This window comes from Aplidium turbinatum, chromosome 2 (assembly GCF_918807975.1).
Source record: "Aplidium turbinatum chromosome 2, kaAplTurb1.1, whole genome shotgun sequence".
NCBI lineage: Eukaryota > Metazoa > Chordata > Ascidiacea > Aplousobranchia > Polyclinidae > Aplidium > Aplidium turbinatum.
In genome coordinates this window covers 7,650,713-7,672,224 of record NC_137473.1, presented here as the reverse complement: position 1 = coordinate 7,672,224, position 21,512 = coordinate 7,650,713, and the positions used below count along the sequence as shown (strand labels likewise).

Below are 21,512 nucleotides of genomic sequence, written 5' to 3'. Positions count from 1 at the left end.
TGAAGAAATAAAACCAACTCTTATAAAAGAAATTGCAAAAATGCAAAAAGTGGCTCAACTGAAACGACCTTCCCCTACGTGTCGAAAACGTTAGAGTTTATTTTTATTTATGTTATATTTGGGTATGTAATAGGCTACATCATGTTAAACCCGCTGAAGTTACTTTGTTTTATTTCTCTATGATTCAGCATTGAGAAAATAAATTTTGCGTGCAGTAAGTAGCCTATTACGTCGTATTTCTGTGGCCAACTCCGCTGCGCTGAAACTGTCTGTGTTCAGAGACTCAGAAAGAAGTGCCTAAAATCTGTGATGTTGCCTTTTTAAAAATTTTAGTTCACTAGAAAGATGTTAGTTTGCTAAATTTAGAGATGAACACAAACTGAGGAGTATCTAGATCTGAGCAGGACTTTTAGTAGTCTTTGAAAAACAGGATCCACATAGGCTAATGAGCAGATATGTTCGTTTTTTTTGTATAAAAGTATAGGCTACGTAATATAATGGATGCAATCGCAGTCAATTTTTTTATTATTCTCTGTAATTGGCAAGGGCTGAGTTATTATAGAGTTAGACTATTAGCCTATCATAGCCTACTGAACAATTAAAGCAGTCACAAATTACGGTACGGTAACAAAAAATATAAGCCTAAGCGTAGGCTACCAGAGCTTATGGTAGGCCTACTATAAACCTTGCAATGACATGGTGTGATTTTGAAGAAGGCTGTGCAGAACCTACCGAGCAAGTGAGCACTAATGGCAAAAGAGTTTATTAGCCTATATAAGAATACCGGAAAAACAGTCAGCGTTTTTTCGTATATCAACTTGCTGATGTGGTGGCGAAATAGCTAATTTTGTGTTTCATCAGCCTCATTAAGTTCCTTCCTCTCACACAGTTAGAGGCAATGAAAAGCCAATTAGTTTTTCTATTTGAGATTTTTCTATTGCAGATTTTTACAGTAGGCTAATCAAGTCCTGATCAGTCTAGCCTATATCATTAGGCCAAGTTCTTGTTAAACTGCCCCAATTCCATTGTCCATTCATTTTTTATTATAGTAGGCCTATTTGTTTTTGAATTCTGTGTTTAGAAGTAGCCTACGATAGCCTATAACATGAGTGGCGTTTACAGCCTGTGAAATTTTAAATTGGATTCAAAGTCAGTTGCTGGTAAACAGGATCGAAATCACAGCCAAAATATGCAACTCCGCTCATCGACGGCTAAACTTCGCCAAGGCAAAAACTTATAAAACAAAACAGAACTTCTCTGACACAGTAAAAGGAGCTAAAAGAAACAACAAATAAAAGAAAAAAAATAATCTAGGTTAATCCTGGGCTATATACTATAGGCTACCTTCGAAGTTGGATTGACTGACTGCTGCGCCTCTGGGCCCCATCTAGCCTACTTTTAAAATGGCTCCTCCATGCCTGTTATAGGCTATACAAAAACACATATGTTATGGATTGCATTTTTGCTCATGTTTATTTTTACATCACATGCTTTGCAATGACATCAACAGCAGCGTATGTCTCTTGACATGTAGGTTGGATCTGAAAGTATTACAAACCATTGAAACCATTGACTAGTAGCTAGGCTAGTAGCCTACATTGATACGAGCAACACATAACAAGCTAGGAAAAACACAAAAAAGCTAGCTAGGCAATATAATATAAACAAAAAAGGTGATCAATGTAGCCTAATAACGGTAGCAAAATCAAACCGTTGGTTGCTGTTGATTTAAAACTTTACCTTTGGACTGAAAAAGCCTCTGATAGGTTGTTCCTGACAATTTGGCATAACCCACTTGTAGAAACTTTGAACTGACGCAGACCAGATTACCGAAATTAGCAGAGTAGGTTAAAGTTTGAGATTGTGAAAGTCAGGCTCGGATTTATGGGGGGGGGCAAGGGGCCCGGGCCTCCCCCGAAATTTTGTGAAAAATTGTAGAAATTGTATGTTTCCGCATCAAATGGTTTGATAAGCTTCTTAACAGCTGATATTAGTCCCTCGGCATCACAATTGATGAAAATGGTTCTTTTAATGTCTATTTTATAGCATATCGTATATGTCGTAGTATCATTGTTCATATCTGTTTACCGTAGCTTTTTCTTTTTTTTTTAATTGATTTTCAAATTTTCTGGCCCCCCCCCGAAGAAAACTCTTAGATTCGCGCCAGGTGGAAGTGTTGTTGTCTGAACTGTTCCACCTATTATAGGTGCCGTTGAATAGAGCAGTCAAGACTGTAAAATACAATGCTTAAGCACTCACACAGAGAGTGGAACCACACCTATTATATCTTGAGGTTTATTTGTGTATCTAGCCTACAAAGTCGATCGCTTAACCAACTAAGCTATCGGAGTGGACTGGTTTCCAGCTTAGGGCATTGCCATGAGTGGCTGATGTTACATGAACTTCAAGAAAATTCAAGTAGCCTACAGTAGAAAAAACAATGAGCTAGCCCAAAAGAAGTTTCACAAGCAAAAACCACTTTTCCGAACAAAAAGCGGATTTTCAATTACATTTGTTTTTCTATCGTATAGGCTACATATTGGTGACAAAACTACACAACAGTGTGGACCAGTTCATTGGCCGAGTGGTCTCGCCTTCGGCCCTGGTGCTGGTAGTGGTAGGTCTGCAGGGCCGTTGACAGGATTTCTCGGGCTTGGTACCAATTTATTTTCGGGCCCCCTTCATCGACAATGTTATGAATATAAAGGTTATGTACAAACTTTTATTGATGTCGTGGTCGTATAACAAATCTTGCGCAATCTTAAAATTTCCGTAACCGCAAAACTTACTATTTCTATCTAACGGTGGCTTTTTTGAACTTTTCTTTGTCACATGGCGCTAGAGTATTACTTCTCAATTCCATTGGTGTTTCACTGGTCATTCTAGGCTCACCAGAAGAAAATTTACAGCAAAGTTAGTGCAGACAGTCAGAAAGTTTTCAATTTGATTTGAGAAAGGTTTTTGGGCTTAGATCAAACATTGCTGATTGCTGTAATCTGAAAAGCGGTTTTGGTCTGTTACGGACAATCTCTCTACAAATGAAACGTCACATAACTTACGTCATGGAAATTGCTAAAAAATGAACCGAGATTGCAACATACTTCGTAAGATTTGTAAAACATTGCACAATTTCTTTGAACACCTGTTGGGAATTGCTTCACAATGTTTATCACTGTTACGTCACAGAAGCTGGTTACGTGCATTGAAATATCTCAAGTTAGTTTCGTCATTTTAGAATCGTTGTTGGAAAGGTTGGTCTGTTTTGCTTGTGCTTACCAACTAGACGAAATTTCCGTCTTTTATCCAAGTAATTTGTATTGTGGTGACAAGTTTTAGTGGTGTACCGTGTTGCAACCATTTTCGACAGCCTGTTGGCTATTTTTTGCTGAAATACAATTTAGCTTCGGTAGAGAGTTTGTCTTGTTGAACCATAGGCATACGAAGCCGAGCAACGTTATCAAGTTTAACATATTAAAGATTATTATATTTACAAAAAACACAAAACTATGCAACAATTAAATATCGAACGTTTTCGACATCACAAGATGTCCTCTTCAGGAATAATATACATACAACTTATACATAACATCTGAATAAAATACAATGATTAACTAAATCTATATGATAAACAGGAAAGACAAAAACTGCACAGTACCGTACTTCTGACTAGCTCAAACTCAACAATAGGCTCCGCGAGAATCAAAGGTAACTGCATCAAAAGGTGTTAAACAGATCACATGATATGGTAGAAAGGCAAGGTGCGAAAAAACTAATTTTAAAATACAGAGAGCAAGAAAGACGAGCCGCAAGCATACAATTGTCAGTTCAAAAGTGTATTGTGACGTTTTATGTATAGCTAAGGCTTCCAAGATCTTAGTTTGATACTCAGACCTGCCTCTGGACATGATCTCAAATTGCTTGATAAAAACGTTGTTTTGACATTCTGTACATGAGAAAATGTGATCTTTAATTGCGCTTTTCTGTACAGAATTCAAATTGAGGTGTTCCCCAGCTCTAGTCGATAAATGTCTTGTTGACATACCGATGTATGTCAGGCTTGCATCACGCAAACAACTGAATTTATAAACGACATTAGAACATAGAGCAAAGGGCGTAGGCGACTTCAGCTGGAAATATCTGCCTACCTTGAACGTTCTATATACAGGGTAAATGCCAAAATTTAAAGACGTTTTCAGAATAGTATTTTTCTTTCGGTGTCATCGCATATAGACGAAAGGATCCGGAAATTTTATGTTACAACTTTCCCGCGAAGATATTATGGTTTACCGCTGTAAACCATGGTCTAATTTTTAGTGAAGAAATAGGGATAGCAATCTTCTTACCTGTGCCATTTCAGTTTTTGAGTTTAAACAAATATTAACATGTTTGTTTTGAAATTCGTGTTTCGGATTATTTCACTAAATATTCGTGGTTAGGGAAATCACTACACTAGACTAAATTCTTATTTTATTGTTTGGGGGCTGAAGTGGCTATTTTACCACCAGAGAGCTCAAGTAGGCCCGGTACCCAGAAGGGGGCCCGGTACTTTACCATCTGACGGTTGAAGTGGCTATTTTAACCTCTGATGGCAATTCTTTTAGATCTGATTATATTAAGATCTTGATAATGTTTGAAGTCGCAGGGAACCTTTTAAACCCAGACCCCTTAAATAATCCGGGCCCGGGTCCAAAAGTACCACCTAGACCCCCCTGTCAACGCCCCTGTAGGTCTGAGATCAACCCCAGGTTTGGTCAAGCCGAAAACTTTAAAAACAATTTCGATTGTGCTCTTTCTTGCATGATTGAGTAAGGATAGGTCGGGTCATAATGTGACTTTTTAAATCTAATACAAACCTAAAAATAAGTCCTGTCGCTATGAGACCTGAGCAGTTGTTGAGCGACAATAAATAAAAACATAATATTATTATCCCGCACAACGATACTTTTTGGAGCATAAGTTTACACTTTAGCATCAAAATTCATTGGCCTAGCGACTCATTTTGAGAGGGTGAAATAACTTATACTACTTCAACTGGAACTAACAAAGGTAGACTACGTATTGCCTACATGTACAAAAATATTTTAGAAGGATAAATAAATAAATTATGAAGTATTTTTACCTGATTTTCTGGTAAAACAAATCCATATCTTCCAGTATCTCTCAACTCGATTGTGTAAACAATGTCAATTCCATTATCTCGGCCCATATCATCTGATCCACCAGCAGCCAAGTCTAGATAAAATAATCTTTGTTAAGTTTTACAACACCTTGAATTCACATATATTTATAATTACGTGATGGCAACTCTGTGGATTAGAAATAACCATACACTATAGTAAGGCCAGAGGCCCTACTTTTAGTAAACAAATAAAAAGTTCATGCCACACTGGTGCTGATAGTTTTGTGGCAGCTCAAGATTGTTAAGCTAAGAAAGCCTCTAACAGACGGAGTTGACACTTCCACATATAAAACAATCGTTCCTTGAAGTAGCAGAGTAACTGCATTCTGATCTCTAGGTACACAGATATACTGTAGGTCTGCCACGAAATGCGTATGCTGCATAACGTTTTGTGACTTTTTGCTGGCTTCAAAAAAGCCTGTTCCACAAAAATACGAAAGCAAACAAGTCACAAATTGAAAACAATAAACAAGACCTAATTTCAAGTAAGAAACCGAAAATCCAAATAGTACTTTTAAATCAGTGAAATTAATATGCGATTTAAAAACAATTAAAAGTGATCAAAATTTTTGAAATTTTTAATTTCAAAATTTGTGATAAAATGAAACATACTTTTGAAACTATCTAGCTTACAATTAATGAATACTCACAGAAAATGTCCCATCCAGAACCATATTCGTATTTTTTACCGTTCACGGCGTACAACGCGGCAGAAGACGCTGCAGCAAGATCATCCTGATCGGAAAGCATTACGCTGATATTGATTTTAGGTAAAAACTACAGGTACAAACTGCCCAGGGTAGTTAGATAGCTATAGCCTAACAAGTTGGGGCAAGAATTAGGTTGACATAGTAAGTTTCCTGTCAAAAAGACAAACGATTTTGAGAGAATTTTAAATGGAATATTTCTCTAGTTTACAGACTTTTGACAGCTTACAATTATTGCAAACTCATGTTTGAAATGCACCATAAAAATTGCAGTGCTGGAGTTCAGTGAGTCAGTGTCTCTCATTACATTAGGTGAAGAGCGCCAGTTTTGCTGCAGTTCAGATCCTAAACTAGAAAATAATATAACTTATAGCCTAAACCAGGGGTTCTTAACCTGGGGTGCACGCGAGGATGCTGAATTATCAAGGTTTGTTATAATCAGACGTAAGAAGCAAAGCTGTTTTTACCAGGTTTCAACAACAATTTCGAACTGTAGGAAACTATTACTTTTCAGCCAATCCTGGCGGGGATGCGAGAACTGGTTGGTAATTTCAAGGTGGTGCCGACAAGGCAAAAGGTTAAGAACCACTGGCCTAAATGTTTGAGCAGTAGCGTGCATTCTTACCCAAACTCGATTACTTGGTGCTGAATTTGGCCCTTTTTAATAAGTTTTACAATTTTGAAAGGTCATTGCAATTAAATAAAATAGTACCACTGTAAAATGCATTTTGATTCATGTTGTTTAGAAAAAATGGTGGGTCGGATCGCAAATTATTTAATAACATCAATATACAGATTGAGTTTCGCTTTTAGCGAATCGTTATTTACTTTCCAAATGTAGATACAAACGACCTGTTCTAAGGCTAATGCTGCGTCAGGCTAATTCAGGTCGTTTGTATTTTATTTACATTTCTGAGAATTAGTATAAGTTATCATCAATCCAAAATTGTTGAGTCGCACTGTGCAACAATTTGAACCAATAAGTAGTCGGAAAACGTTTCTTAAACATAAACAATGAAAGAACTTACCGTCTCTTGAAGGTTGGGCACATCTTTCACGTCATAAGAATATGGGTAAATGTATACTTGGCTGTAGCTGTGAAATGTGAGATAAGCCTGCAATGGTATATTATTAGTATCATCCCAAGGAAGTAACCAAGGAGGAGCATGGAGGGCAATCGCCCCCGAAGAATTTTATCTCATCCTCTAAACAAACATATTTTAATACTGTTGCAACGTTTTAATACCATTGTAATTCATGTTGAATAACCTTTTCCTCCTTAGAAGTTTTTTTTACTAGCTACAGTAATCTGGAGTAACCTAAAAAATATACGGAGGCGGACTCGTATATTTTTTGCCCGACTTCACAGGCCTGGTAAAATTACAGTTTGAAGATCTGCTGTTCAGGTCATTTTGATCTGAATTTTTTCTGAATATCAAAACAAAAAATGTATTTGGCTTGATATGGTATGACAAGGAACCGGAAAATAGTAGAAACAAAAACAATCGAAGTTTGGACGATGATAGGCTAAGTAAATATGATTTTGAATTGATCTTAAAATTAGGAAATTTAGCAAAGTAAAGAAAATATTGAAAAAAAACACCTAAAATCTTGTTGAGAAGATTTGATACAGTTTGCAGAAAAAGCCTTCCGCCATTTTAACTTGGTTACACAAGAGATCTTTCCCCAAAATGTAACAAAATAGGCTCTATATTTAAAAAATTAGAAACAGTTGGTGTCAAACGAATTGGCGGTGATAATCTGCTTTTATTCCGACATTTTGTCAATCAGACACGACTGACTTCTTCAGGGGGTTAGATCAGGTAGTGACTACCTGCCTAGCATGGAAAAACGCATGGCCATGTTGCTGTAAATCAACTAAACATTCAAAATGAAATTCAATTTCCAAACAAAAGTTATCGCTCGTACTTTTTAAAAGTAGATTGAAAGCTATTCAATTCCAGGCAAGTACAGAATGTTGCTACGAGTACATTTTTCTAGGATTTGTTTTCTATTATTATTCTAGACAAACCAGCTAACATACAAGTAACGTAACTTTATGTTAAACCTTTTTTTAGGCACATTTTTTAATCATCACAAATAACATAGCCTGATCCTGTGCAATACTGATTCCCAATGTAACTAATGTTTATCTTGACGTTAAGAACCGTTATTATGGTAGGCTATCAATACTAGCAGACTACATCTTGCTGTATTTACCTTGATGTTACCATTGTTAGTTCTGATAAAGCTAGATAGACCTTTCGTTAGTTGTTCGGATTCAACAACTGGCCCATAGTATGTATCTGAGCATGAGTTCCCGGAAGATCCAGGGCCGCTCCAGTTAGCTTCAAAATTGCGGTTAGGGTCGACACCCATACAGAGGTTTCCATGGTCAGTTCGAGTCTTGCGCCACAGTCGATCCTATAGCGTGAAGATAAAAGGTAAAGTGAGTGAGAAGACGCAGCTTCTACCACTCTAACCCTTCAGCACTAACGATAGTGGAGTGGTCAGCTCCATTCTCACGGCCGCCTTCTCTTCAGCAACCGTGTCCACCCAATTTATTATACCCTGGATATTAGAGATGAGCGGTGTTTTTCAACAACTAGTAAAAGCAGGTTGTCAAACCAGAATTGCATTATTGAAAAGCGAGCCGTTGCGCCATCCCACCGCCAGTTTGAAGATAGCAAGAAATAACATAGCCAATATAAGGGGCCAGGCGCAGGCATGTCGAGCATGTTCATGAATTTTGTCAAAGTGCCACATAACTTTATAGTTTTACCTTCATTTAACATTTTTTAGTAAGCTACATTTTTAACAACCACCGACATTAATTTTCTCGAAGTTAAAAGTTTGTGAGATTCTTCGTTTGAAGAAGTTCGAATATATTAAAGTTCTAATGCAATGGTAGAGCTTGAAATATAAAGATTTAACAACGTTATGCTTGATGTGCATTATTTAGTTGACTGTTTGGCATTAGCCTTCTGCAATAATCGCTTTTACACATCTTGTGCAATATTGTTTGTACGTAATCTCTTTAAATGAAGCAATGAGGCATGATGTGACATGTTTTGTGACGTGATGTCTTGTGAGACGACTGGTAGGCCTATAGGACGCTTCAACACATAGGCGTACAAACCAGAATGGCAAGGGGGGAGGGTGGTTATTTTTAACTTAAAAACTCTTTAAACCTAAACTTACATGCAGCTTAAAAATATAGAGACTTTCAACGGTTGTGAGCAACAACTATTACTAATAAAATCGCTTTAAACACTGGTGAAACTTACATCAGTCCAAGTGTAGTCGTATCCATCAACATTAAGAACAGGCAAAATTACCCAAGTTAACTTGTCCATCATTTCAGTAACTTCTTTATCATTTCCGTATTGAGAAAGCATCTGTTGTAAAGGCATTGTTAGTTGACAAAAGAAAGCTTGCATATGGAGACAGTAAAGATTTAGAACTGATCCCAATTACGAAACAATGACCACAGAAGGCGACAATAATCGGATAATAGACTGCCAAGAGTATCAAACTGATACATGAAAGGTGTATAACCAAAAACCGTCAAAAGGTACATAGTAGGCTACGCAAAGCAATAGGACTATATAAGCAAAATCTGGTTAATTCATCATATCATTAAATTAAATCAATCATTTTTATAGCATTTACAATACGTAGGGTTAGGCTATGTGAAGTTGTGTTTTCGGTTAAATGCCACAAAAATTGAAAGCAACACATAAATATTGAGGCTGACGATGGTTTTTCTCTTTAGTAGCGTGGATTAATTCTGCCCTATTAGGTATTTTTTATGTAGAAACCAAAACTCGGCTTAGAAGATTAGCAGAGTACATCGGCAGACTACAAAATCATAAAATATTTACAGTTTTTGTTCAAATGAAAAACAGTGCTAGAACGATATTCTGTAGTCCAGGGCTTCCCGATTGGGGGTGCGAGAATCCACCGAAGAAGAAGAGCTATAGCCTACCGTATATAGGCCTAGAGATAGATTTTGTTTAACGAGGGAGGTGGACGGTGGTGATTATCTCTCAGAGCATTCTATGTTGGCCTATACAGCACAATGCACAATGCAGAAAATACCACCCAACAAGTTGCTGAGAACAAAAAAGCTGTGGTCCGAACGTCACGTGATTGGTGGCGGGATAATGCGATAATATTGTGTCAGTAATTTGCTCATACTTTACAATTGTTGCTCATTGTTGGCAATTTCTTATCGTACACATTGGGAATGAACGCATTTTAAGCGAGAACGAAGTTCTTCTCGTTGTAGACTGTGGATTCACTAACGAAAAGGAAAGTGTCAGCCACGTAGTCAGGCTAAAAACAGAACTGATATTGGCCTTACTAGCAACTGGATTGATTTTTCTGTCGATTTGGGTGAGCTAAGTTGGGCTGATTGGCCATTGGCATTACACGCCGGTGGCCCTTGCAATAAAGGAATGCTTTTCACTACTATTTATTTGGACATTTGTCACATTAAGAACTGGGAAGCAGCTGACTCGATGACTGGTATAGTCTTTCGCTGCTTCCTGTCTGTTGTGGTATTTAGATAGCTATGGTACTATTTTATTCGTATTGTGTATAATTGTATCGTACTATTGTCGCAACAGACAAAATAAAAGGTTTCTCTCTCTCTTCTCTCTCTTCTCTTTCTCTCTACTAGTTGACTAACGCTTTTGGAGGTGCTAACGAAGTCAGGAATCCGTCGGTATAGGCTGTTTGTTGTTGATAATGGGCATTGTTTCTATTGCCTTTACGATTGGCTTGTAGTGGCTCGAAACTTTCTGGTGCAGCGTTCAAACTGGGTATCCAACTCTCGCTAAGAAAGCATTGCAAGTTTTGGTTCCATTTGCTACCACTTGGCTGTGTGAATCGGGATTTTCATCTCTGCTTTACATGAAGAATAAATACAGCAACGCCTTGGAGCCCGAAAATGATCTGGGCATTGCTAAGAAGAGGCAGGAGTCAAAGATCTTGATTAACGCCATTTATGTTCTCAGTTTGTGTTATTTCTTTATTTATTTATTCGTTTATTCACTTTGTGTGATTGCGTTGTTGAAGGCTGCCCTTTTTCCTATTCGTTAGCCATGTAAAGGCCAGTGAGCTGCTTTTCTGTGTTGTTTTCGAGCGTATTTTGATTTTTTTTTTCAGAACCACACCACTTTACAACAGGGGGGGGGGGGTGCGAGATTGGCTTCATCAATTCCAAGGGGTGTGGGGTGATAAACGAATCGGGAAGCCCTGCAGTGTAGCCTATGTTATTAAAGCTAACATCACCAGTAAAAGCGTGAGGAAATAATACGCGCCTATTTCATACGATTGAGTAAGCAAACCACACCTTTATTGAATGGTAGGCCTACAAACTTATACAGTAGGTTAAGTATAAAAAATGAATGTCGCTTGACATAAAAAATTGGATAATTGAATTCAAACAGTCAAAACTAGAAGTTGCTTTTGACGAACGTAAATGAAAGTTCACTTGGATAAAAAATTATTTTTATTTTTTTATTTTTATTTTTAAGGTTTAATTTTAGGTTTGTTTATTTGGATAAAGCTTTATTTGAATTTATTTTTCTTTCGAAATATTATATTGAAAAAAAAGCAAACTTTGGCTTGATGGTGCATTTGGTTTGGACAAAGTTAGGCTTAGTTGGTCAAAAGCAAACAAAAAAAATCCTCTGTTTTTCCAAACCTAGAATATAAACCACACTTACTGAAGTGTAAATCTTATTAGAAGTAACTTACGCGATTGACAAAGCATTGACAGAAAGCGGGAGAAATCCATTCGCGAGCGTGGATGCCACAATCAATAAGAAAGATTGGTTTATCAGTAGAACTCCCAAGGATCAACTTAGGAATTTCACGCCCTTCTTCTGACGTAATAAGAGTTTCTTGACGTGCGAGATTAGGATACTGACTTACTATATCCTTAGTCCAAGCATTAATCTGCACAAGACAAGTAAGCTATGAGCATCATCAAAATATAGGCTAGTTTACGGCAGCAAAAATTGCCGACGAGTTTTCCTCAGTAGTCTAGGTTGACTCAGATTTATTGTGGATGTCACAGTCAATAAAAAAAATTGGTTTAGTACGTAAACAGTAGGTTTGGAGAGAAACGATTTTAAGAATATAGTATTGTCTTAGGAGCAAATAGTTGAAACACCTGGTTAATCTAAAAAAATAAAGAGCTCAAAATGTAGGTACTGAACTCATGCTTTGGAAACGTCTCGTAAACTAAACTGTCTTTTTTCACAATGTAGATTGTAGATACTTGCGATCTGTTTTAGCCTGATGCTGCGAGTGGGCTGTGGTAATAACGAATTGCACTAGCTTTCGGAACACAGATCCCTAGTCATGTGCTATGACGAATAACGAATAAATTGTCTTTTTCTTCAATCGTTTAATAACACTGAAGATAAAGACAGTTTAGTTTTTGACATGTTTGCAGAACATTAGTATCTACATTTTAAGCTATTTATTTTTTGATTAGAGTGTTAATTGTATATTCAAACACTAGAATTTTCTATCATCTAAATTTGAATTGTCTATCATCTGTTAGAACTGATTCATATTCCGAGCATCCGAAGAAAGGCAAAGAAATTGGAGGTCCTTTTTTGAAATGACAAAAGATTCTTGATCTGCATGTTTAGGATGTTGATTTAGTAAGCTTAGAGCTCTAGTTTAAGCATTAATCTCAAGAAGACACCCATAAAAAACTGTAAAATGTGGCTTAGCGTATAGCTGATATCACTAAAGGTTTTCTGAAGCACACATGGACGATAGACTAACTCGTCAGTGTTTCACTCTATATAGAAATTCAAACCAGCAGAAAAATCTCCTTCTGGGTTTGTTATGTTCAATAAGCTAGAAGATTTTTTATTATGTTTGTAACGCCACAATACGTAATGTTAAACATAATTGTAATACTCGTGTGCTTATACTTTGTCGTTCTTTACATGTTTGCGCCAGCAGCAAAAAATAAAAAATGAATTGAATTGAGTATTACGCAATAATGATACAAACCTCATCATAATGATGTTACGGTACGTGATATTACTGTATCACGTAATAATAGTACAAACCTCATCGTAGGTATGATATACATTATAATCGTAGCCAAAGAGAGCTTTTGATTTCCTTGGCATGTTGAATTGACGATCAATGATGCTTTGAAGATTCTCGATTTTCACTTCATATTCCATTTTAGCTTGTTGCAGTTTCTTTTTAATAACGCGAATATTTTGCCTGAAATTATGATGTTTAAAATTAAGAAAAGTCATGTAATTTTAAAATAAAACACATTAAGGGCGCAAAAAATTCCTGAATAAAATTAATTCTGCAAATACAAACTAACTTCGAAGAGAACGTAGCCGAATAATCAACATACTTTGGTAATATGTTAGTTACATCTTAAGTTCATTATTTGAGTAACCATGAGATTACATCACTGTAATCGGTCTAATTTAATTGTTGTTCTTTGGTAATCTAAATTTGTTTATACAATGAATACTATTAATACTACAAAAAGTGCTCAATGCCAAGCAAAAAGCCAAGCAGAGCTAATTAAATCAAATATAGTTATTACACTCTAAACCCTTGACAGAGCCTTCTTCTTCTTCTTCTTCTTCTTCGTTTGAACCTTGTTCTTCGCCACTTCAAGGGTCGAGGGGCTCTGCCTTTTACCACCCTTGGGCAGTGGCGGCGACGCGGTTTAAATGTTTGGGCAGGTGTCGAGCAGCCATTGAATTGATTCGTCATCCAGTTCACGCAGTCCACGCACACCATTTGGCGCATGGTAGATGGCGCAGTTACAGATGGTGTGGTCTGCGGTTTGTTCCTCCATGCCACACTCACAGATCGCGGATGGAGCCATCCCCCATTTGTGCATGTTGAAGCGAAATAGTCCGACGCCAGTACGGAGGCGGTTGAGCCGCACCCAGGCCTTCCTGGGCAAATGCATAGCCTGTTTCACCCTAAAAGAAGGATCATCAGAAGATCCTTATTCAAATAGAGTTATTGACTGATTGATTGAATCTTTATCCTCGGACTGGGAAAGCTTTTTGCAGAGCTTAATCCTGGCAGTTTCGCATACTTGTAGAGGCTTTGAATCACTGACGCAGGCCCGGTCACCGAGATTGACAGAGTGAAGTTTCCGATTGTTGAAGTCTTGTTGCCGGGGGAACTATTCCATCCATTAGATGCCGCTGAATGGAGAGCAGTCCTTAATGTGCGTTGCTCAAGCGCACACCCCGAGAGTCGAACCAGCGCCGCTTGATCTTGAAGTTTCTTTGTTGCAGAAGTGACGCGCTAACCAATTGAGCTATCGGGCGGACGTTTTTCTATTTCTTATTCTATTTGAATAAGGACCTTCTGATGATCCTCCTTTTAGGGTGAAACAGGCTGTCACGGGTTTAGTTTAGAGAGTAATAACTACAGTATATTTGATTTAAATTTAATTACTGTATATGTGATACTTCTTTACAGAAGCGTATCTAACAAGTAGCCTTGTCGGAGAAGGCGATTTCAACAAAATTATCCATCTATTTCATTTTGAGCGAGACCTCAAGCTTATCTCCACGAGTAGCTGTCAACCAAGTTTTGCTGCCTCTTTGTCGTGCCCCCGATTTTTGGGTTGGGTTCACATACTTTCCTGCTCTTCGGTCTTTCTTCTCAAAAGTATAACCAACTATGGGTTTTCATCTTGTTTCTACTAGAAAGAAGTCATCTTTTGCTAGATTGGAGTTTGTGAATGATTATTATTTATAAGTTTATAGATACTTACATTTTGAACCGGATATCAACGCTGCCTCCAATTCTGACGGAGTCCATATTATCAGGATTCCAGAAATCTGCCTGAAGTGTTTTTGTTTTTTAGTTGTTTTTGGTGTATAAAAAAAATTTTACTTCAGAAATATTTACAATTTCAAAGTTTTTTTTATTTCAATTAAAATACATGATTTTTTTCTTGTATCCAGGCTTACGCTTTGGGTGGTTGAAGATTTAGATTAAGTGTACGGGAAAGCAAGGGAGCCAATTTTCGTGTCCATCTTCAGACATGTCTAGTTTCCTGCTAAAGACATAGCTGCATGCTCTTAAGCCGTGTCTAATCTATGCCTTTTTGAATGACCTGTCAGGGCTTTCACCACTTGGCTATGCAGGCAACATGTACATAATAATAGATACTAATATACTTTTCATGCTGACAAATGAGTCCTTTACATTGATGTAACGTCTGCAGATGAGGCATAAATGTACAAGATAATGATTAGCTAGTTGGGCGACTCGCTATCTTACCAAAGTGAATGAATCGAATTCCTTGATCAGGCTCAGATGATCTGGTGTCTTTGGATAAAGTGTAAGAACTTGATCTCTACAAGTAAAATCTTAATTAAATCAAGACCCATACTGCCAACTTAGAATCTTGGAAGAAAGTAGTGCAAATCAAACAACATAACTTGAGTAGTTCACTTCTTTGTCTTTATACTTTTAATTTTATGATAAATGTCCTCTAGGGATAAATTTCATGTATTAGGCTAAAAGACCTAGGTTTGAAAAATATACTGCTTGATAAGTGCCCACATTTTTATGGAAAATTATATTTGGCAAAGATAATCTGCTAGTGAGTTATCAGATACATCTTGATGCAGTAATGTATCCCATCAGTTCTCAATTGAAGATCACTTGAAGAGGAAAAGACGCAATACTTCACTATGCTTTGTACCGCGCCTTATGACAGCATTGTTTGATTTAATAATATCCAAAAGTATTCTTCTTTCGTATAAGACATAATAGTAAGGATATTATTAAAGCTTTGTCCAGTGTTCCTATACCATATTATTGCGAGGAAGAAGTCCCAACATCCAGCATATAACGCTGAAAGTCTTACGAACAGCCAAATCTATGTCGTACAAAGCATAACATTCGAAAGTATCAATTGAGAACATTGAACCTGACACAATTATCATCATAAAAAACAATGTAAAAATAGTAATATACCAGAACTCTTAGTGCGTAGTAAAAACAATGACACACTTACCCATCAAATCGTTTGGCAACAGCCAATGCCACAAACGCTAAAACAATTAAAAACTTCATGGTGGCTTTATTCTACATATCAGCATAAGGGCAATGGGATGAGCTGGTCTACTTATACTGATGTTGGACAACAAATCTATTTACTCAGTGTTGTCAATTTAATCTTTTAAGTGCTCATTTGGCCGTGAGAATAGCAACATCTGTTCACTATTACCATCAAAATATTTGCAAAACAACTACATTCCCCTTTCAAGATTGAGACACTTTTAAATGTAATCTGTTTTATCAATGCATGAAATAATAATAATAATAATAACTCACTTACATGAGACGCTTTTCTGGAGTAAACTAAGGTAAACGATCATAAGGTGTTTCAGATGAGAGTTTACAATTATTCTAACGTTTCGTCAGTCAGACACGACTGAGTTTATCAGGGGGAATTTATATATAGTATAACCACATTATTTTGCAGCGCAAGCAATGTTTGGTAGCGTTGATCGGTGATAAAATAATAATAATACATAATGATGAAATAAAACACCGGTATATTGTAACGCAAAAAACTAAATGAGACTGTTTAGTGTTCACCAGGCATTTAGTTCAATAACATGGTATGTTCTTCTGGGGTAAACTAAGCTAAACTATCACAAGATGAGTAAGGTAATACGTCAGAATAAATGCAGATTTTCACCTTGCACACCCTGTGGTAATTTAGCATAGTTTACACTAAAAGAGCGTATCATTTTTATTGAGCTATAGGAATTTTCAGTAAAGTAGAATGTTTTCAAGCGAGTTTTTTTGAGTGAATCCGGAAGATAAAAATCAATGTGATTATACCTACAAGCAAGAGAGTTGCCAGCAAAAACTTTGGATGGAGGGGTGACAAATAAGCAAATGTCAGTGAGCCCGGCAACAAGTTGGCGAAGTCCCCAGCGAAGCGAAGAACCCAGATATGAATCTGGACTCCAGAAAATTTTGAGAAAGACTACCTTAAAATTGCTCATTCCGAAAGTACTTTTAGCCCAAATCCATAGTAAAAGTCTTTCAAATGATGGTGTAACAGAACAGAAAATGAAACGTTTATTTAAGGTATTTTGGAGGTTAATTACCCCTTTTGCCTACGCACCTTCACTGCTTCAGTAATTAAAGCCTTTGTAAGTATGCGAAACTGCCAAGATTGGTTTTTGAATCTTTATCCTAGGACTGACAAAGCCCTGATAGGTTATTCCTGGTAGTTTCGCATACTTGTAGAGGCTCTTGACGCAGAGCCGGTTACCGAGATTGACAAAGTGAAATTTTCCGATTGTGGAAGTGTTCTTGCCAGGAATTATTCCATTGACTTGGTGCGGATGAATGGAGAGCAGTCCTTAGAATGCGTTGCTCAAGCGCACACTCCGAGAGTAGAACCAGCGCAGCGTGATCTTGAGCCGGGCGCGTAACCACTGAGCTAACCGGGCGGACGATAAAAGCTTTCCCAGTCCGAGGATAAAGATTCAATCAATCAGATAGCGAAGACTTTTTCTGATTAAAATAATTTTGTGAAAAGTATTGGATGAATGATTCAGCGATGTCTTGAGCATACTTTTTAGTTGGATGAACACATCTGAAGTCTTTGTTAATTGATATTTAAACAACATTAAAGAGTTGTTTTGGAGTTTTGTTTGCATTGATTTGTTAAAAAAGTAGAAATTTTTCTTGGATTCTAGTCTTATACATGTTTAGTGTTTCCATAGGCTACTTGCGTTTTTTTTTTTTTTTGTAAATGTTTGGATTAATAGTAGTTTTTGATTTGTGTTTAAGATTTTTTCAACTTTGATTTCCCAACAAATATTGATTATTATACATTTATACTGTACGAAGCTCTCATATCCTATTCACAATGCCAAAGACACTTATAGTAGTCAACCTTTTTACTCCATGGCAAGAGGCAGTACTGATGCCTACCTACCGTTGCCAATTGGGCGGCTAGGTTTGGCATCCCAGCCGATATTTTAAACGATAGAAGGCAACAGTTTAGGCGTTTTCTAATTTGTGGGGACATATGAACCGGTAACTAAGAATCAAGCACCGCGCAAGTCAATGATTTCACAGACATTTTAAAAGTTGTTTAATGGCTCGACTAAAGAACATAATTAGATAGACGTATTGCTTATACTACTGTACTCGGATTTTAGTTAGGGCCAAAAACAGCTCGCAATGAAGACCTGAGTTGAAGAACTACTTAAGTCCAAAATACGACTTTTGAGATAAAGCAAGTTAAAGTTCTTTCAACGTTGTTTAATATTTCATTGCCATGCAAACACCAGCGTGCTTTATAGTGAAATTAAACCGTTTTGAAATGCTGTAAAATAAAGGAGTTTTGTATTTTAATACACGTATTTTTTGTGTGTATTGTGTTTGCGACTATAAAATGATTTTTAATTACTTTTCTAAAAATTTGTGATTTTAATCTAATTTTTTCTCGTGTTAGGTGCTGTAATGCCGCTTTAAAATAAACTCCTTCGTAACTGATTATAAAGAGAGAGAGAGAGAGAGTGAGAGAGAGAAATAACTTTATTTGCCAATCAGATTCTATAATACTGTAGTAACTTACGATACACAATAAACTTACATCACAATAACAAACAGTTCATGAACATAGAGGAACGCGTAAGTACGTTCAGTGTAAACAAATTCAATCTGATTAACCAGGAGCAGCGAAAGACCATTTGGTCGTCTAGTCATCAGCTGCTCCCAACTGGTCATTAATGAAGACACAAATGGATTGAACAAAGCACTCGAATTGGCTAATAGCATTAAACAATAAACGGCAATAAGTCAGTGTTTGATATAGTCAGACTAAACAGCGTAATTATAGCATAAAAGTATTTATATTAACATAAAGTAAGCCAGACAGAGCATAGTTTCTCATTGCTATAAAAATACTTCTCCTACCAATTCGAATGATAAGATACCCTCTGATGTTTCTTTACAGCTTAATATTGCGCTTGACTATTGAGTATTGAGTATTGCTACTTTATACAACAGTATCGTGTTTGGCCTGCATTTCGGTAATGTAGGCCTACGACATATTTACTGCTTGCCTAATGCCTAGTGCCATGCATTTATGTAAAAGCTAAAACCTCAATTGCTAAGGTAACAGGGATCAGTAGTCAGTAGATGTAACAGAAAATATATTTCGCACTTGCTAGTTAGCAATTGAGGTTTTAGCTTTCGAGATATGGAACAGGGATCGTGTCAGAACAAGACTAGGTCAGAAAGCGAGGCAGACTCCGACTCAGCTCAGCAGCAGCCTAGAGCAGTTAGCTACATTTATGTAAAACGTAGATGCATTTACAGTATATGTTTACAAATTTTTCTCGGGGAAATATGGCCTACAAAATTGTACAAGGCAAGTACAAATCCTACGCGCCAGCCGCATGAGGCCCAAGTGTCAAGGTTGAGGCCCAAGTGTCAGGTGGACCACTCCGAGTTAAATTATTCCACAACTCAGGTCTTCAATATTGCTCATCGATAGAATAAGACTACCTAGTGACATGTTGCTGCCAATCAATCCAGATGTTAAATCATTAATGTTAAGAAACAAATATTTAAATAGCTCGTGCAGTAATGACTCGTCATTCTATCTCCAAATTGACTATAACTGATAAACTAAGGAGAAGAAATTTTATTTTGTTCGCAAAGTCTTAGATTTTTTCTCATTTAAAGATCCCTTCAAGTATAAAAAAATACAAAGACGTTTGCTTTGTTGACATTAGACATCTATCGACATGAATCATAGCATCTTTTCACAAATTGGGACTAGGTGGGCAAATTTTCAAAAAAGGGCACTTTTAGCTCGCAAATTATTTAAAAAGGGCACTTTTCGCGTGTAAATGATGTGAAAAAGCCAAAAAGGGCATTTTTCCGAGCGTAAAACATGTAAAAATGTAGATTTCTTAGGAAAATTGCGGGTAAAAAGGCATATTATACTTAGGCTAAACTATTGAGACCTACAATTGAGATTCTTATATTCATCTCCGCCCACAATATTTTATAAATAATAATTTAGCCTAATAAAATTTAAGCTAGCAACATTTAGTTGCAGAGGTCTCTTGTACTAAAGTAAAAAGAAATAACTATGATAAACAACTGCTAAGATATTGTAGTGAGTTGAATCTTTGCAGAATTAGGCCTAGATGATTCTAAAGAACTGGTATTTCATTTTGATGAAAATCAGGAAACAAACTTCGGTATTCAGACTTTTAAAACCTCACACAAAATTTGAGGTAGGCTACCGTAGCCTACCCACAACACAAATTGATAATCTGCTTGAATGGAGCATTAACGATATTATAAGTAAGGTCAAAGGTAGGCCCATAAGTTCTAGATGTATGCTGAAGCTTTCCATTTAGCTGTTCATTCTTTAATTGCCAAAAAAATAAAATACTTCAAAATGTGAAGAGTATCAAAAACGTTTCTTGGTCACTTTTATAATCTAAAAAGTTCAATCGAAGAAAGCTGCAAAGTTTTCTTCCAACTGTTGTGCCTAATAAAAATATATTTTTGAAATAAAAAATAGTGCAGAACTTGTTATATGCAGCTTGTCCTATCACTTTTCTTGTTCAAAATCCTCGTAGAAGCATTGTAAATCATGAACTGCGACACAATTAAACCATATTAACCCATAAAAGCATGAAATATGTCACAATGCCCACTTGGATAACTTTTATCGCAAATTGTCCACTGTTTATTCATTGTTACGTATTTAATTATTCTTATAAAACACGTCCTCTTCACAAACGTGGTCTTTTCGAAGATCAACAGTTTGGATTTTGGAAATAGCTTACTGACATTCTGTAATATAAAAATGCCTAACCAAGCTAAATCGTCTTCAGGAAAAGTTAGACAGACTTATCGAGATTTTCCTGATGAATTTAATGCAACTCCCTGGGGTGATTTAAGGTGCAATTTTTGCGAGTTTATAGTGAAGTGCGATAAAAAGTATTTTGTTGAAAGCCACAGGAAAAGTAAACGCCATTAAGCTGGATTGGAGCGACAACAAGCATCGCTATCAAGGCAAACTTTTATTGAACAAACCCCTTTTATTGATCACGTTTGGGTCTGAAATCGACATAATATTATTTTTGGGTAGCCTAACTGGTAGGCTATCAATTCAAGGAGAAACTGTGGCCTCTACAAATAAAGTCAGATTCAATAATAGTAGGTTACGATACACAATAAGCTTACATCATAATAACAAACAGTTCATGAACATAGAGGAACGCGTAAGTGCGTTCAGTGAATTCAATCTGATTAACCAGGAGCAGCGAAAGACCATTCGGTCGTCTAGTCAGGTGCTTCCAACTAGTCATTAATGAAGACACAAATGGATTTAAAAAAGCACTCGAGTTGGCTAATGGCATTAAACAATAAACGGCGATAAGTCAGTGTTTGATATAGTCAACCTAAACAGCGTAATTATAACAAAAAAGTATATTAACTTATATTAAAATAAAGTAAGCCAGACAGAGCATAGTTTCTCATTGCTATAAAAATACCTCTTCTAGCAATTCGAATGATACCATCGA

At 36.7% G+C, this 21,512-nt stretch overlaps 1 protein-coding gene across 1 annotated transcript; it reads right to left on the bottom strand.

The window, feature by feature from the left end:
- Positions 1-1,450: 1,450 nt before the first annotated feature.
- On the bottom strand, positions 1,451-16,002 carry LOC145765203 (carboxypeptidase B-like). The gene is made up of 11 exons (XM_082576986.1): positions 15,944-16,002; positions 15,202-15,277; positions 14,690-14,760; positions 12,990-13,152; positions 11,653-11,853; positions 9,174-9,284; positions 8,107-8,310; positions 6,915-7,001; positions 5,830-5,914; positions 5,120-5,232; positions 1,451-1,541 (listed from the first exon to the last, which is right to left on the bottom strand). The coding sequence occupies exons 1-11, from the start codon at positions 16,000-16,002 to the stop codon at positions 1,479-1,481; spliced, it is 1,233 nt and encodes a 410-aa protein (XP_082433112.1). The 3' UTR covers positions 1,451-1,478.
- Positions 16,003-21,512: the final 5,510 nt, after the last annotated feature.

Bases quoted from the DNA above. Each gene is read 5' to 3' on its own strand.
- LOC145765203 (XM_082576986.1), bottom strand. From the start codon at position 16,002: ATGAAGTTTTTAATTGTTTTAGCGTTTGTGGCATTGGCTGTTGCCAAA. The intron at 9,285-11,652 runs GTAAGTTACTTC...CCTTTACAACAG, and splicing joins GTCAATGCTTTGTCAATCGC to ATGCTTTCTCAATACGGAAA. The intron at 8,311-9,173 runs GTAAGTTTCACC...TTCACGCTATAG, and splicing joins ACGACTACACTTGGACTGAT to GATCGACTGTGGCGCAAGAC.